This window comes from Thalassophryne amazonica, chromosome 8 (genome assembly GCF_902500255.1).
Source record: "Thalassophryne amazonica chromosome 8, fThaAma1.1, whole genome shotgun sequence".
Taxonomy (NCBI): Eukaryota; Metazoa; Chordata; class Actinopteri; order Batrachoidiformes; family Batrachoididae; genus Thalassophryne; species Thalassophryne amazonica.
In genome coordinates, this window is record NC_047110.1 from 75,025,959 (window position 1) to 75,044,405 (window position 18,447).

At 41.8% G+C, this 18,447-nt stretch overlaps 1 protein-coding gene across 2 annotated transcripts; it reads left to right on the forward strand.

Moving 5' to 3' along the window:
• Positions 1-8,079: 8,079 nt before the first annotated feature.
• On the forward strand, positions 8,080-13,959 carry LOC117515899 (kelch-like protein 42). 2 transcript variants are annotated; one of them, XM_034176673.1, is made up of 8 exons: positions 8,080-8,669; positions 9,071-9,259; positions 9,353-9,537; positions 9,618-9,969; positions 10,086-10,231; positions 10,642-10,796; positions 11,685-11,842; positions 12,173-13,959. In XM_034176673.1, exons 1-8 carry the CDS (start codon positions 8,418-8,420, stop codon positions 12,353-12,355), a joined length of 1,620 nt encoding a protein of 539 aa, XP_034032564.1. In that variant the 5' UTR covers positions 8,080-8,417; the 3' UTR covers positions 12,356-13,959. The 2 variants fall into 2 exon arrangements, with proteins under 2 accessions (XP_034032564.1, XP_034032563.1); XM_034176672.1 differs by having other exon boundaries at positions 9,071-9,537.
• The last annotated feature ends 4,488 nt before the right edge of the window (positions 13,960-18,447 follow it).

Below are 18,447 nucleotides of genomic sequence, written 5' to 3' on the forward strand. Positions count from 1 at the left end.
CATGTCCCGTGCTCATGGCTTTTAATAATTCTCCCAATTCAAAAAAGAAAAGTAGCATAACAAGGACTGTCCGTGGGGTCCAGAAACCCCCGTTCTTTTTTTTTTCTTTCGCCATTTCTGCACACTACAGCACACCTATGTTCAGAACAGTGGCTTCTTAATGTCTTCTGCTAGCTTTCGTGTCTAACCTGGATCTCAACACCAAGCTCACACACTATTACTAGTCTTGTCCTACTGTTCTTACTGTTTGTCTGTGTCTGCAGAAATGACTTTCTTACAGTGAGTTAAATGAATCCATGTACTTCTTTCCCCAATTTTCAAAGCTGTGGGTGTTGTGAGTAGTACTTGATAGGGCCCTTCCCATTTAGGTGAATGCCAGTGTTTTCTCTTGATGCTTCTTATCAACACCCAGTCTCCAGGTACCACTTTAGGGTCCTCCTGTGGAGAAATGGGATCATCAGTGTTTGGAACTCTCCCTCATTGTCCTTCTAACATTTTTCTCATGTAATCCGCCAAATTGGCTTCCTCAGGTACATCCCAAATTTGTCCATAATATGGCAATCGATATTTTCTGCCAAACAATGTTTCATACGGTGTCAACCCCATGGTACTAGTTATGTTTATATACATTTTTACCAAATCTACACAATGTGTCCATGGTCTGCCTGTTTCCTCCATTGTCTTTCTAAGTCTGTTTTTTACTGTTCCATTCATCCTTTCCACTAATCCGGCACTTTGTGGATGATAAGAACAATGATTTTTGAGATTAACCTGTAGTGCTTCTCCTACGTATTGCACTATTGCATTAACAAAATGCGCTCCATTATCTGAATAGACTGTTTCTGGTATTCCAAATCGTGGGATGATGTCTTTGCATAATGCTTTAGCCACTGTAAGTGAATCTGCATGTTTTGTAGGGAACAATTCTACCCATTTTGAGAAGGCATCAATTATGACTAAACAAAATTCCTTCCCTTCATGTTTACTCAGCTGTATATAATCCATATGAATCACTTGAAAGGGATATTGTGGTGTTGGAAATTTACCTCTTTGGGGTCTCAAATTGCCTTGTGAGTTGTGTTTTGCACATATCATGCATGCTCTACAATGCTGTTTTGCATATGCTTCGAACCCATAAAGACAAAAAATAGATTGCAATTGCGATATCATACCCCCTGATGAGACATGCGTCACGCCATGGCTCATAATAGCTGCCCATTTAAACATATTTTTTGGCAATATGGGTTTCTTTTGTGGTCATACGCACAAGCCATTCGCATACGTAGCTCCTTTAGCTATCCACATTTGTTTCTCTCTGTCAGTTGCCTGCTGTTGCATGTCAGCAAGCAGTGTATGACCTAAATGCAACTCTGGGGTAGTTTCCTGTACAACAAAAATAGAAGGAGCTGCTGCTGCCTCTTTTGCTGCTCTGTCAGCAAAATCATTTCCTTTTGAAACACTGTCAGAGCCATTGGTGTGAGCCGCACATTTGCATATAGCAATTTGTTGAGGCAACTTCACAGCTTGCAGTAGGGCAGTTAGGAGAGTGGCATGAGTCACTGGCTTTCCAGACGACGTCACCATTCCACGCTCCTCCCACAGTTTTGCAAACACATGCACTGTGCTAAAAGCGTACTGGCTGTCTGTATAAATTGTTACAGCCGTACCTTCAAACAGATGGCAAGCTGCAGTTAAAGCAACTAATTCAGCTGCTTGTGCTGAAAATGACGATGGCAATGAAGCAGAATCTAATACTTCTGAATTTGTGACGACAGCATATCCAGATTGCGTTTGTCCATAAGCATTTTTGGTGGAAGAACCATCCACATACACGATTGTACTGTTTGGGATGGGTGTGTCCCGGAGGTCTGGGCGTGCTTTTGTACAAACTGTTGCTACATCAAGACAATTGTGCGGCTCACCATCCTCAGGTAAAGGTATCAATGTGGAGGGATTCAATGTTGTACATCGCTCTATCGTAAGGTGTGGCTGTGATAATAGCAAGGACATGCACGAAAGATGTCTTGCTGGGGACAAAAGGCTCATGTTTGTCTGCAACAAAAGTGCAGAGACTGCATGTGGAACTTTCAATGTCAACTGATGGAATAGAACAACATTACTGCTACTTTGAACAGCCATAGAGGCCGCAACAACAGCCTGTACGCATGGTGGTAAAGCACTTGCTACTGCATCCAATTTAGATGAGTAGTAGGCAACTGGCCTCAATTTTGAGCCATACACTTGAACCAAAACACTAGTCATGAACTTATTCTTACAATCAACTGTTTGAATGAATGGTTTACTATAATCTGGTAGTGCCAAAACTGTGGATGACACTAATGTTTGCTTTACTTTTACAAAGGCTTCCTCAGCATCTTTGTTCCATTCCAACACGGTTGACATTGAAATATCATCTTTGTACATCAAATCAGAAAGTGGACTAGTCAACTCTGCATAGCAAGGAATCCATGCCCTGCAGTAATTTGTCAATCCAAGAAATGACATCATCTGCTTTTTGGTTTGTGGTTTTGGAGCGTGCAAAATTGCTTCCTTCCTGTCAGACAGGATCGTGCGCCCTGTGGCTGATAACTCATGTCCTAAATATTTTACTTTATCCCTACACAACTGAACTTTGTTTTTACTCACTTTGTGGCTATTATCAAATAAGAAACATAATAATGCTACTGTGTCAGTTATGCAGTTTTCTCGTGTGTCAGAGGCAATCAAAATGTCATCAACATACACTAATAGTTGGCTATCTGCCGGTGGAACAAAATTGGCTAAACATGCTGACATGACTTGAGAATAAATAGTTGGGCTCTCTGCGTAACCCTGCGGTAATCTGGTGAATGTATATCGTTGTCCTTTAAAGGTAAAAGCAAACCAGAATTGACTATCTGGATGCACTGGCACAGAGAAAAATGCATTACTTATGTCAATTACTGAGAAACTATTAGAATTTGGTCTCAGCGAATTTAACAAGGTATGTGGATCTGGGACACATGGTGCTCTTTTAATCACAGCAGCATTTACTGCCTGCAGATCTTGAATCATTCTCCACCCCACTGAGGGCGGAGCCTTTTTCACAGGAAATATGGGTGTGTTACATGGTGAATCTGGACATGGCACTATTACTCCTGCTGTTAATAAATCCTCTATTACTGGCCTGATTCCGTCAATTGCATCAGGTTTCAATGGATACTGTCTTACACATGGTCTGTATTCTGTTTTTGGCCTTATAACTACAGGTTGTGCATTTTTAATCAGTCCTACGTCTGAAGGACCTGTTGTCCACAATCCTGACGGTACTGAAGAGAGAAGAGCATCCTCTTCAGGACTCAACTGAAACACTCAGGATTGTGAAGTGGACGCATCAATGTGTGTTCCAGCTGTCAGCACCAATGAGACATTAACTAGCACTTTATACAACTTGGTTGATGGACTGAACTCTGTTCGTGGGCCAACTCTACTCCAATCAGAGGCTGACAAAGCTGTTATGACTGTCAGTCCCAATTCTTGCCATTCTGTCAAATATGGCTTACAAAGTGACATATGTAATGGCATACCTGTGAATTTCAATTTTGATACATCTTCAGTGGCGCCTGTTACTGTTATGACGGCTATTGAGTTGCCATCATGAATCAAATCGGTCATTGTCAGTTTCACAGGTGAAACATTTTTCAATTTAGTTTCATAGTCACCATCCGGACCTGGAGGATCTTTATGCCACATTGTGACATGCAGGTCAGGTGGTGACATCTGTTGTTCAGGATTTTTTAGTAGGGCTGTCGCTTGCAAGACGACATCTTTACCCCATCCTGCAGCATCTTCTTCTGAGATGTCAAATGTATAGTAATAGTGGAATGTGGGGTCAGCGCTTTCTTCTCTTACCATGTTAACGCCTCCTGTGCGTTCAACAACTAATTTCCCTTGTTCCACAATTATGGACAAGCCCAATGCAGTCAATCCGTCTCGTCCTAGGAGGTTAACTGGACATTGTGGCATGCTTAACACTGACATAGTACACGTCAGGCCAAATGGATCTGTCAACGTTATGGGTTTGGTGATAGGGACGTCTGATGTTTGTCCATTTGCAGAGCGAACCCTAAAGAGTTCGTTGCTTAATTGATGGACAGGTATGTTGTCATTACATGTGGTTCTACATGCTCCTGTATCACAAAGGAATGTCACTGGTCGTCCATTTACCAACAAAGTCACTTCTGGTTTTGGTACCGGATTTCCCAGCAAGGCACACAGATCCATACATACAGATTCAGACTGCCTATCTGATATGGAATCATGGATTATGGATTCTAGTCATTGTGGATACTGTGGCTGCGGAGGATTATTCCGTTGTGGAATTCTCCCTGCTGCTCCCTCAGTAGGTGGATTTGGACAATTTCTATACATATGTCCCTCTCTTCCACAGTTCCAACAAATCAGGGGACCACGTGGTGGCCCTCCCTGCTGTTGTGGTTGCCATGGTCCTTGACGTTGTGGCTGTCCACCTTGTCTATTTTGCCATGGCTTTTTGGGGCGTTTGCACTGCTTCTGCTGTCTTAAGTTGCCCTGCTGGTAATATATTTCATCATCTCCATGTGCTACATACACTCCTTTGTTGCTGTTTCTTGTCTTTTTCTGTTTTAAGACTTCTTCTGCATGACAGCAGTGTGTATGTGTGTCTTCCAATGTGCCTGTAGGCAATCCAATCCAATGTTTCTGTATCCAAGCTTTTATATCCTTATTGGAATGTTGGATCAGAGCGTTTTTCAATTGTTGTTCATACACAGGTGTTTCTGGCAATATGCCACTATGGACCCTAAACACATTCTCAAATCTGCACCTAAACTCTGTCCATGGCTCTCCTTCTTTCTGAGTTGTCCTGGTAATTTCAGTATAATTTATCTTTGGTCCTAACACTCCTTTTGCACGTGTAATCATAGCTTCCACTCTTGTTTTCAAGACTAGATCATCATGTGTCAGTGGTACGCCTTGTTGATCTGCAGGATTCCAGTCTCCGCGTACCTGACTCCATTTAGGGCCACATGCTTTCATCCACACCTGTTGGACTTCAGGTCCATTAAGGTGGTAAGATGTTCTAATGTTTTCTATATCCTGCATAAATCCCTCAATATCGACATGTGGCGATGGTATCATGTCGACTGCTGCTTTGATATCATCAGCATTCCATGTCCGATAAACGAGCATGGTTGGTAGCTGTCCTGCTGTTCCTGCACGAGGATTTGGTACTTCTATCATAGGATAGGCACCTCCCTGATCACTATGTTCCACCATGGGAGGGGCTGTAGGCACTTTCGCTTGACTGCGTGTTTGTGGTTTTTCTGGTTTTTCTCTTTTTACCTTAGGTTTTACCGCCAAATCATACTGTGGTGGCGGTACATCGTCATCCTCTGGTAGAGGAGATAAAGGTCTCTTTGTCACCGACGATCCAGCCGGCGGTGATTGTTGAGGCTGTTCTGGCTCTCTGTGCTGAATTATCACATCTTCTTCTGCCTTACCTACAGCTTTCTTTTTCCTTGCTTTCTCTAATCGTCGCTTCTCTGCTCCTTTCTGTCTGTTCTCTGCTTCTTTCTCCCAAAATGCCACTAAATCTGCCCCTACTTTCTGCATCTTTTTCTCATCACCTTTATGTTCCCGTTCTAACTCCTTCTTCAGCTTTTGTATGCTGATCAGGTTCAGTCGTCCGTCAAAGTCATGTTTATTTATCCAGGTCTCCAATTTCTTTGTTGCTTTTGGATTTTTTGCCTCCATAACTTTCCAGTCGTCAGTTGATAAATTTTCCTTATTTTTAGACGTCTTACCCCCCATTTTTATTATCCCTTGTTATAATTTGGACTTCAGACGGGGGCACACCTAGGGTGTTCTAAATCTGAAGTTTTCACACTTTCTTTGGATGTGACAATTAATTTGCCGTCGTGTGGTTGATTCCTTTCACCTCCCCGTAGGAAGCGGAATCACTTGCCTGCTGCTTCCACACGCACGGTTGTCACTAACGTTGTCCAAAGTATTACACTTTCACACAGTTATTTACACTTGCACAAAACACTATTTACACATAGAAACACTCCTAATAATCGTACGCGTATTCTTATGTCAGGGGAGCTCGCCCTCCCGTGAAATTTAACTAATGTCCTGCCTTAGGGGACTCCGCCGTCCCTGCCAAATTTAACTGCCTTTTTACAGTGCACATATTTCTACCCGGGATTTCCTGTACGTATTAAAACAGAGGAGTCCGTATCCTCCTTCCGGAATTTAACTACTTGCGTCCCTCGCAACCGTAGAGGAGTCCGCCCTCCTTACAGAGTTTAACTGTGTTTCATTAACAGACGATTCTGTATCATCGCTTACGGAGTTTAACTGTTTTATGTGATCACTTTTATCCCCTACCGGTACGCGTATATAAACAGAGGAGTCCGCACCCTCCTTACAGAGTTTAACTGCTTTGCATTAACAGGCGATTCTGTATCATCGCTTGCGGAATTTAACTGTTTTATGTGATCTGATCACCACTCACTCAGTACTGTTTACAAAGAAATTTTACTCACTGACTCGACTTCCTGTCTGTCTTCTTCGGGAAAATCTCGTCAACCAGACGATGCCAACGGTGGTCGACAATTGCAGACACGATCAATCGATCGATCAGACCTTGGCCAAGGATTTACGTCTGGACTTGACGACCTCCGCCGGACACCTCCGGTGTTGTTGAGATCCCGGACCAGCCCCCAGTCAATGTTGGGTATTTTCTCCTCCAAACATTTTTAAAACCTTTAACAAGACAAACAGAGTCAAGAAACACCAGTGAGACAGAAAGTCAAATATTACGCGCGGAGTGCGGCCAGGCTGTACACCAAGGCTACACTAAAGTCTGGCCTGCTTTTCCGCTCTTTTTATTAAGAGACGCCCTCATCACATAAACAAGAAACTTGTCCTAAGGGTGGGGGTAATGACGCAAGACAAGTTTCTTCCCATAACATAAACGCATACGTCAATAAGTGCAGCTGTAAGGAAGAACACTTCAGGTCAGCACATCTCGTTCGTCTGTTGCAGGTATCAGCTGTTCTGCATCTGCCTGAAGTGTCCTGTCTTCCACACTCCTTCACACTAAACACCACATCACAAACGTCAAAACAAAATTGAATTCTCAGGATTGCATTAAGACAGGTGCAAAACAGCACATCTCCGTTCTCATGAGAAAGAAGACAAAGCTAAACAAGGTTGAATAACACGTACGTTCTCAGGGTGAAGTGCAAAACAGCACAACACCGTTCTCATGAGAAAGAAGACAAAGCTAAAAAAGGTTGAATAACACGTACGTTCTCAGGGTGAAGTGCAAAACAGCACAACACCGTTCTCATGAGAAAGAAGGCAAATGTACAAACGTTTAACAGTGATAACATGTATACAAAATCTCTAACAGGCAACATGACACTTAACTATACTGAATAAACCAATTGAGCTACAAAACCACAATAAATGACACAAACATGAACCACAATAACATTTCAAACTCCAATGGTGCATTGCAGCACAACATCCATTGTTCATGGTTGTCAGCTAATATCTCTAATTTCTTCAAAAAAAATGAGTCCTATCAACTTTCCATTTTCTCAGCATTCATCCTTGACCCAAAATCCATAAGCATACCAATCTGCCAGCTCTCCCCAGTTTCTCCGTGATCTAAACCATATGCACGCATACATACACAGAGGCCACTTGGCTATTATAATATAGATTCTTGTAATATCTTTGTTCATACTTTAAACAAAGCCAACTCAAATCACGTAAGATTTCACTGACAAACTCATCCCATCTGCTCAAAGTGATGTTAATCAGTGAAATCACCTGCTACAGTCAGTGGCTGCAAAGAAAACCTGCACCCTCTCGGCCCTTTCTGGAATGTCTTTGGACACCACTGCCTCAAAGTAACCTGAGCTCTCCATAATGACGTACAGAGCAGAGTGAGATGTTTGGTCCTCCTCTGTGCCAGGAATAGACCAAAAGAACGGCACTGCTCAGAAATGAAAGAAGACTTTTGAATTGACGGGATCTTCTGCGTGACAACCAAGAATTTAAAAATTGAAGATTTGGGACTGATGCACTGTAATGTGAAACTGGTGTAAGCTTTGTTTGTTTTTAGTTTTAAGTGAGTGGTCACAGTTGTTTCATTGTTTGATTAAAAAGCATGTGAGAGAAGATCATGCCATATATGGACTGTAGTTAGTGTTTATTTTCCATCTCAGTCGTTGTTTGGAATATGTCTTGGAATTATTTTTTTTCTCGCACATGGGGAATTAACAATGGCATTCTAAATGGATAACTCTGTGGGCTGACAAAAAATTTATTTCAATTGATATCATTGCAGTTACACAGACAAAATCATAGACCATCTCAGTGGAATGAATCTCCTCTGCCAGAGTTTAATGATATTTTTTGAGTGGATAAGCTTCTGGGTGAAGCGTGGACTCATGAGAGTTTGGAGAGTTTTTCCAACACTCAGCCCTTGGACAGCAACATCAGGTGTCACCAATGAAGTTTCGTATCAAGCAGAATCAGAGGAGTGGAAAACCAGTGAGGAACGCCGCACTTTTATCCTTGGAGACAAAGATGTAACCATGGTTACAGTCCAAACCAGCACCCATGCTTTCTATGTAAGAAAACTTAAGTTTTCCTAACCAATTAACAAATGGCCATCACTCTACCTAACCTAGAGATTTGCAGTGCCTTGCCAAAGCCAAATAATTGTTCATCTTTTCTTGATGATGTGAGAGCTGTGATGCATTTGTTAGTACCAGGAGAACAGATGCCTGTAGAAAACTTCTCATTTAGTTCCTGAGATATATTCCTTTTTTGTTTGGATTTTTTTTTTTTCTTACAATGACCCCTATAACCTTGACATGACCTGTGTTGTCAGGCGACTGTCCCCTGAGTTCGTCCACCAAATTTGAAATTGCTCTTTCACTTTTGGAGATATTGGTGCAAGATGGCATGACAATAGTCTGTTGCCACTGTGGAAATGTATTAACACTGGTATTGATATTTTACTTTTAAGGTAGACCTTAGAAAACTTTCAGACTGCAGTGAGTACTTCCAAGCCTTGTCTCAGTCCACAATGAAGGAAACATCTGAAAACCTCATTCACCTGGATCACGTGTCTTCCTCAATCTTCTACCATCTCCTGGAGTTCTCTTTCCATAATCGATTTAAAGTTCCTCAGGAAGAATTGGGTGCACACATCCAGGTAAGAGAATCAAATTTCAATGTGGACTGTGCTGATACAATGCTGTGTTTTAATACACCACTGTCGTGCGTTGCCCTTTTTGTGTTTTTTGAGGTCAGCAGCTACCTTCTGGCTGAGGCTTTCCTCTCAAAATGCCTGTTAGTCCTGGCAAAGCAACTTAGCCCCGATAATTGTTTGTTCTACCTGAATCTGGCTCAAGAGATCTGCTGTGAGGAACTTAGGGCCACAGTGTTCACCTACCTGAGTAGAAATTTACTGGAGTTGCCTCACCTTATCAGGTATACTCAGATTAATGATTACTATTTATGTTGTTATTTTCCCGGGAGGATAACCCTAACTCACTCACATCACACCTCAGCTGTCTGGACAGTGACAATGTGAAGGAACTTATCCGTCTGAGGACACAAGGAGACCAGTGTCTATGCAGCTTGAGAAAGGAGAATCTGACTTCTTGGGATGACCCAGAAACTGAACGCGCCCGATACATTTTCACCCTGAACACGTCGGAGATCGGCAGCCATTGGCAGCCTGTGTCCGAGCTTCCATTCCACGCTGATAAATGGTGTTTCACCACAGTGGTCCTCTTTAACTACCTGTACATTATAGGAGGACACAGACAGCATGTGAGGAAAGCCTGGGAGTTCAAAATGGCTTCCTTTAGGTATAATCCGTTCACTCTCACGTGGGTGGCCACAGCCCCTCTAATAAAGGTATGAAATATGAGGTGGATCACCAGTACTTTTAATCTGAAATTAAACTTCTTTTACTTTGCATTTCTTACTTAGAAAACACAAACCTGAACTGGTACAATGTGTTCCCTCTGCAGCGCAGAAGGCACTTCAGCGCCGTGGCATGTGAAGGCTGCATTTATGCTTTGGGAGGCTGGTACTTGGGCTCACTTGTAACTCCAGACTCCAGCACAGCGCTCTATACTGCAGTAGAATGCTACAATCCATGGACTGACACGTGGAGGTGTGTGTTATTTGTGGTGCTACTACGTATGAAGCTGGTAGATTTGTAGTAAACGCCATTCTTAGTTTTGCTTTAGAAAATCGCCGGATAGTTGCTAAGTAACTGGTATTAGGTAGCTCAATGGGGAAAGAGTTGGGCTACCAATATGTTAACATGGGTTCGGCTCCCGGTTTGACTACCTGTTTGTGTACTTGAACAAGACGCTTAATCTGCATTGTCTCAGTTCACCTGGCTGTAAATGGGTACCGGCCTTGTCTGGAAAAGTAACCAGTGATGGGCTGGCATCCCATCCAGGCAGAGACCAAGATTCTCATCTGCTTCACATTATGGAATCGGGTTAAGACACTAATGGGCCTCTTGGCGTATGTAGGACTTTGAAGAAAGTGACACAATATATTCTCTATCCTCAGATTTGTCTCCTCACTGCCAATCACAGACTTCCAGTTCACCATGTCCTTGTCCCATGATGTGCCACTTGCCACTAGCCTCGGACACTGTGTCTATGTGTTAGGAAGCATCCAGAGGACTGGAGAAAAACTGCTACTGCAGTATAACACAAGGCAAGGTTAGGCAGCACAGCACTGTTTGTCCAGTGGAATGTTGTTCTTCCTGTTTGGATGTAGATTTTAAGTACTATAACCCCGCAAACAAAACTTTGAAGGGTATATAGGAGTCCTTCTCTCTGTCTGTGAGTTGTAGTGTGCAACTCCTCTAAAGCAGCTGGTGGATTTAATTGAAAGTCCACATAATGGACCCGATGACAATGTGCATGAAGGAAAATAATTCTGATTGCATCACATTGTTTTATCAATTACATGTGTAGCGGGATGAAAGTCCCGGGTCCCAATTGAAAAGACGTTCCCGCTAGCTTGGCTAACGGGGAGTTCCCCTTTGGCTGACCTGGTAGAGGAACGGTCTTTTGTGCGAGCCGCGTGGGTTCGATCCCCACCGTCGTCCCGGCCACGAAGGTCCTGCTGCTTCAATCTGGCGTCACGAACAGGATGTGGATCACAGAGTATGCTAACATGTACCTGTGACTTCGGGACAAAGTCAAAAATGGTGGGGAGATGTGTAGCGGGATGAAAGTCCCGGGTCCCAATTGAAAAGACGTTCCCGCTAGCTTGGCTAATGGGGAGTTCCCCTTTGGCTGACCTGGTAGAGGAACGGTCTTTTGTGCGAGCCGCGTGGGTTCGATCCCCACCGTCGTCCCGGCCACGAAGGTCCTGCTGCTTCACATGTATAAACAGACATGTTGGGCTCATTGTTACACAGGTTGACCAGTTTGTTAATTCAGGTTTTTCATCTGAACCAATTTTCGACCACCAGTGCATTTGATGCATGCAAAAAAAACTAGTATGGCAGAGTGGGTGGTATCATTATGTGTTTGTTCATATAGTTTTGTGCTGTCACTTTCTGGAAATATGAAAACGGTCTCATATTCCCTGTCCTTTAGACTCGTGGTGTGAACTGCTTCCCACCCTAACCAGGACAGATGCTAACCTCAGTATCCTTTACTTCCTGGGTGCCACTGACAGGCTGTTTGTAATTGGTGGAAACAATGCTGAGATTCTGCTGACATCATTCTGTGTGCGAACACAAAAATGGGGAAAGGTAAATAAATTAATTAATTAATTAAAGCAACTTCAAAATAGAGTAGTATTCGATAACAAGCTATCTCTGTAATATTACTAATGTGAGGAAATCAAAAGAACTGATGTAATTGGCCCATGACCCTTAATTGGGGTATAAAAAATGGATGGATAACATAAGGGGTTGGTGCAAATGAAGTATACAGTTGTGTACCACAGCATACGTACGTACTGTGTGGAAAAACAAATGCATGCTTTAGGACAAACTGTTATATGTACCCTAGAAAAGAAATCTCTTTATTTTTACCTCACATTTAAATGTAAAGTAAAACATATTTTATGTTTCCTTCAGGTGCACAGAGCTGACAAAGCAGCATTTGCAGGCCAGGGGACAGTTTTAGGTGACCAAGTCCTTATGCCAAGTATTGAGCACAACACAGTTGCAAAGATGGATCTCCAAACTCTCTCCATGTCGGTCCTTCCTCCTTTTCCTGTCTCTGCCCACTATGAGGCCATCTTTCATCTTCATTTTTGAAGTCGATGTTTATGAACAATTGGTATTTCTCTGCAACTATGTCAGGTCTGACAGCATGCACTGGTTGCGCATTATTGCATCTACCACAATGCAGAACCACATAGCATCCTGGTTGGCAACAACCCAGGGAGACAATTGATACATCCCACGCTTGAAAATGGCCATCTGCCACAGTCAGGTCATCAGCACTGAGGCACCTGCATGCTTGAGTATATACGGAGAAATACACCATTTGGCCACAAGACTGTAGCTGAGGTTCCCTTACAACGCAAATAGCACACCACATTTGAGTAATCAGTAATCCTTGATTCAACAATTGTCTGTAAAGATGTAGTACAAACGAGGACATTGAGTCATTGCCTTAGATCACTGGTTAGCCTCCATGCAGGTCTCAAAACAATTAGTGTTAGTGGAAGCACCAGGTCCCTAAAGACTTGGACCTTCAATTGCTTGCAAAGGTATTGGCTTAACCAAATGATAATCTTCAAGTTTTATTTTTTAATAACACTTTCTAGTCAGAAAATTTTCAAGTGCTGAATATGAACATCAAAACACAACATTAAAAAAGAACAACCATAAATACAAATTTCAAAAATTGTGCAGTGACAGATTTTCTCTCTAAATTGTCACAAAGTCCTCATGGGCATCTACAGTAGAACCCTTCTTGATTTAGTTTGCCACAGTCAGAAAATGTGCAACATGTGAGACAATGTGTGAGTGAGTGGCTGACAACACACTTTTCCTTTTTATATATTGGAGAGGAACGGCGCTTCTGGAAGTGGTCGAGGGAGTCCAGCAGCCTCCAACCACGCAGCTCTGCAGCTGGCCCGGCTCCAACTCGCCGTGTATGCATGGTCAGAGGGCTGGAAGAGTTCTGTCTGTTAGCAGAGGAATCGCAATCCGGATTTATCCTGTTATTTTTGAGGACCACTGTGGAAATAGTTTAACGCATTGGCCCGGCCATGCACGCACAGTCAACGGGCTAAACAACACCTTTACAGCAGCCGAGGAGTGGCGCAAGATCCAGATTTATCCTCTTATTTTATTTGTATTGAGGACCACAATGGAATGTTTAATGCTATCTTTTGTTTTCATCTGCAGTTTTATATAGTGTATTGTTGAGACGCAACAGGCATGTCACTTATATCAGTGAAAGTGTTGCCATCCACACTTCTCGGCCTTTTTTTTTGTTTTGTTTTGCCCTCTATGGAGCCATGCTAGGCTTTTTATTATTATTACTTCCAGGGCTCTGCCTTGGATACAGTCTGGAGTATTTTCACAGCCTCTTTTCACAGAATAACAGCATCATAGCAGCCCACAGTTAATACAGAAAAAAGAGGACATGTCCATTATGGACAACCCTTCAAAATCAGCAGTCATACATTAGAAACAGTAGATGATTACATCTATCTTAGAACATTGTATAACAGCAAATAAGGGAAGTGTAAAAAATAAACAAAGGTTTTTGCTGTTTTCTAGTTTCTTAGCGCTGCATGTATAAAAAAAAAAAGTTATTGTGTTGTCTGTATACATGATAATTAAATACTTTTCCCAAATCAGTTTGGTATTGTCCTTTCTTTTTAACTCTTAAGTGCAGATCAATGCCCAGTGGCATTCATCCAGGGATTGTATGACAGAAACATAACTTGAGGGTATTTTGTGATCACACACAACAAAACTCTAATGATACAAATAATACAGGTCTGAGTGCAGTGGTAAGAATAATAGCATGAGTTGAAAGGCGACGCATAGCTGACTGGAATGTTCTGGCTTTCAACGAATGAAAATATTGGTTTCATTGCATGAATGGAAAACAGTTGTTTTATATGACACCTAAATAGATCTGTGTCATTTGTTATTTTACTTAAAATTAGGTCTTTTTTTTTCTCAGAAACAGGAAGCAGTTGATTCTGTCTGGCAGGCAAGCCACCTGGACACCACTGACCTTAACCACTAAATACCAAACCAGAGGGTGGAATCATGTCTGCTTTCCTCCATCGTGTGAAAAATCACAATATGAACTTGTCCAGTAATTCATCTGATAGCGCTTCAATGGCCACAAAGGTTGTCCCTATGTACATTGTGGCTTATGGTGTCCTGCATTGAGCGTCCTTATATCACTGACACATTCTTACACAAAGGTAGTGGAGTGGTCCAATGGAGTGAAATGGATGGGACAAAAATGCTCTGTAAATTGATCCAAAATGCATGGGAAATTATGTTGGATAGTTGATGCATTCGGAAGCTCGGAAAGACCCCACATAAAAAAAAAACCCTATGCAAGAAAAAGTGCATTCATGAGATTACCTCTGAGACAAATATGGATCACCTACTTAGCGCAGGGGTGCCCAACCTTTTTTGAACCAAGACCTACTTTTAAAGCTGACAGTGTATCAAGATCTATCAAGCTGTTTCGAACGCCATAGAGTAGCCGCAATTTAATAATACAATTTCCTGGCACAAGTAGTTTTAACAATAATAATGCATTATTGAAGTAAATGTGCAAAGGATAAGCACAAGTAGGCTCAGGACTGACCTGTAACAACACAACTCAAATTACACAATGCCAAATTAAAGTTGGAAAAGTTGTTCCCTAGTGGGACTTCTGGCACTGAGGCGGCAAGAAATACAAGCAAGAAGGGCTAAATCCAAAGGCTGTGCATATTCATCATGGTTTTAACGTTTCAGAATTTCTTTTTTAATTTTGAGCGACAATTCATTAAACAGTTAAGAAATTTACCTCTGTTAAGACACCTGACGTCTGTGTGCAGCAGTCAGCCAGCTGTTCATGGAATAACGAAAAAATAAAACCACAAACACTGTCATCTTTATCAAAAGCAGGAAATCATGGTATTAATAGTTTATCTCTGTTTTATATTTACACTCAACAAAAATATAAACACACTTTTGGTTTTGCTCCCATTTTGTATGAGATGAACTCAAAGATCTAGAACTTTTTCCACATACACAATATCACCATTTCCCTCAAATATTGTTCACAAACCAGTCTAAATCTGTGATAGTGAGCACTTCGCCTTTGCTGAGATAATCCATCCCACCTCACAGGTGTGTGTGTGTATATATATATATATATATCAATCAGTTTGGTTCCTTGGTAGCAAAGTCGAGACAAGCATATGCCCTTTAAACTTGAAGCTAACTGGAGTCGGTGACGAAGCACGTATTTGCTTTTTAAACTCGAAGTTGACTTTTAGCTAACTGAAACCAAAATGACCATGTACGAGGTCTATTAGAAAAGAAACCGACAGTTTTATTTTTTTAAAAAACTATATGGATTTGAATCACGTGTGATTACATCAGCCAAGCTTGAACCCTCGTGCGCATGCGTGAGTTTTTTCACGCCTGTCGGTGACGTCATTCACCTGTGAGCACGCCTTGTGGAAGGAGTGGTCCAGCCCCCTCGTCGGATTTTCATTGTCTGAGAAGTTGCTGAGAGACTGGCGCTGTGCTTGATCAAAATTTTTTCAAAAACTGTGAGGCACATCCGAGTAGAGACCATTTGAGAAATTCAGCTGGTTTTCGGTGTAAATTTAAAGGGCTGATGAGAGATTTTGGATTGTTTCTATCGCTATAAGGACTTCCCACGGAGCGGGACGTCACGGAGCGGGACGTCACGCAGCGCTCCGATGCGACGTCATCCTGTTTCAAGCTGAAAACCTCCAAATTTAAGCCTCTGTTGACCCAGGATGTCGTGAGAGAACAGAGAACTTCCAGAAGAGGTCGGAATCAGCAGTTTATCCAGACATTCCACTGTTAAAGGAGATTTTTTTAATGAAAGACGTGCGGACGGATTGGCGCGTCGGCTCGCAGCTCCGTGTTGATAACCATTTGTAAAATCCAGGCAGCTTTTGGTGGCTTTCAGTTGAGTGAGTATCTGAGAAATTGTTTAACAGCAGGGCATGTTCCAACTTGTCCTTAAGGCTTCCAACGGAGGTGTTTTTCCTGTGGCGGGCGCGCAGCGCCGGCTGCGAGCCGACGTGCCAATCCGTCCGCTCCGTGGGAAGTCCTTACAGCGATAGAAACAATCCAAAATCTCTCATCAGCCGTTAAAATTTTCACCGAAAACCAGCTGAATTTCTCGAATGGTGTCCACTCGGATGTGCCTCACAGTTTTTGAAAAAATTTTGATCAAGCACAGCGCCAGTCTCTCAGCAACTTCTCAGACAAAGGAATTCCGACGAGGGGGCTGGACCACTCCTTCCACAAGGCGTGCTCACAGGCGAATGACGTCACCGACATACGTGAAAAAACTCTTGCATGCCCACGAGGGTTCAAGCTTGGCTGATGTAATCACACGTGATTCAAATCCATATGGTTTTTTTTTTTTAAATAATAAGGTCGGATACTTTTCTCACAGACCTCGTATTTGTTCTTTGAATTTGACGCCAACTATCTGGTACTGTAGCTAGCTGAAGTCAAAGGTAAGCATCAATTTGTTTTCTAAAACATACATCTTTGCTTTCCAACCTCAAAAGTTAACCGTCTGATAGCTAACTGATGTTAATTTGTTTCTAAACTTGAAGCTAACAAAATTAAGTCAAATACAAGCTACTGTTTGCTTCTCAAAACTAACAGTCTAATAATTAAGTGCAATCAAAGACGTAGCTTTGCTTTCTGAATTTGAAACTAACAGCTTAGTCTATAAATGAAGTCAAAGGTGCACATTTTATTAGCTTCCAAAAGCTAAACAGTTTGGTAGCTTAAGTGAAGTCACAAACACAATTTACAGATGAACACTGAATAGTTATCCTAAGTTATATAACACCTAAATAGATCCTTGTCATTTCATTGGTGGTTAGTATGTCACGTGATATTGATCATTTGTCCCATTTGCCATTATGTTCCATTTAACATTCAAATTTGGTTCCATTTAGCATGCAATTTTGGTTCCATACATTTTGTTCCATTTCACGCGCACACTAGCAGCAACGGCGCTTAGCTTAAAAACAAGCATGGCGGGGTTTGTTTTGGTGACAGATGACAATATGAACGAGCTTATGGATGGCGCTCATTTTTCTAACACAAAAAACATCCACAACACTGTAAGCTGTCTGGAGGCATTTACAGTATGCTGGGACGTCTCTAGCTAAAGTAGAAACACTGTCAGATGAAGAACTCCACAAATTTGTGTCACGATTTTTTGCTGGTCAGAGGAAAGCAGATGGCAGTCTGTACACGAAGAAGTCAATGCATGGCACCAGCTATGGACTATTGGCAAGATTGTTTTTGAACTACGTATATGACTGTTTTTGCAAGTTGACTGAAAACAATTTTGGATTAGATTGCTATTTAAAGCTTGTGTTGGACTGTTTGGAACCACACAAAATGTGTCCCAGTTCTCTTGTTTATAAATTAATAATATATCAAATAAGAAGGATCTATTTTAGGCTTTATTAAACAAATAATGAATTTTTTTCAATCGTGCGATGGAAATATTTCATTTGAAAGATGGAATGTTCCATTTTTTTTCTAAATGAAATATTCTTACCATTGCACTCATAAACATTCATTATTTGTATACTGTACATTGCATAAATAACCACAACTGTTCTCAATTTATACTCGTATATTAAAAGCCAAGTGGCCTCTGTGTATGTGCATGCATGTGTAAGTGTGTATGGCTTCGATCACGGACAAACTGGGGAGAGCTGACATTTGCCATTTGGTACGCTTATGTATTTTGGGTCAAGGATGAACACTGTGAAAACATAAAGTTGATAGGATTCATATTTTTGGAGAAATTATGGATATTAGGTGACAGCAGTGAACAGTGGATGTTAATCATTAAAGTCTGGACTCGCATGCTATTCCAGCAGGGGGTGGTAAATCATGTATATATTAAAAGACAAGTGGCCTTTGTGCACATATATGCGTGTGTATATAATTTTGATCACAGTTCAAACAGGAGAGCTGACATTTGCCGTTTGGTATGCTTAGGGATTTTGGGTAAAGGATGAACAGCGCCAAAAAACGTTGATAGGATGAATATTTTTGCAGAAACTACAGATATTAGCTCACAACAGTGACCAACACTCACACACCATTCCATATCATTATTGAAACTTTGCATA

Coding starts and splice junctions, on each gene's coding strand:
- LOC117515899 (XM_034176672.1), top strand. CDS start 8,418: ATGAATCTCCTCTGCCAGAGTTTAATGATATTTTTTGAGTGGATAAGC. Junction 9,538..9,617: donor GAGTTGCCTCACCTTATCAG/GTATACTCAGAT, acceptor ATCACACCTCAG/CTGTCTGGACAGTGACAATG. Junction 9,970..10,085: donor CCACAGCCCCTCTAATAAAG/GTATGAAATATG, acceptor TTCCCTCTGCAG/CGCAGAAGGCACTTCAGCGC.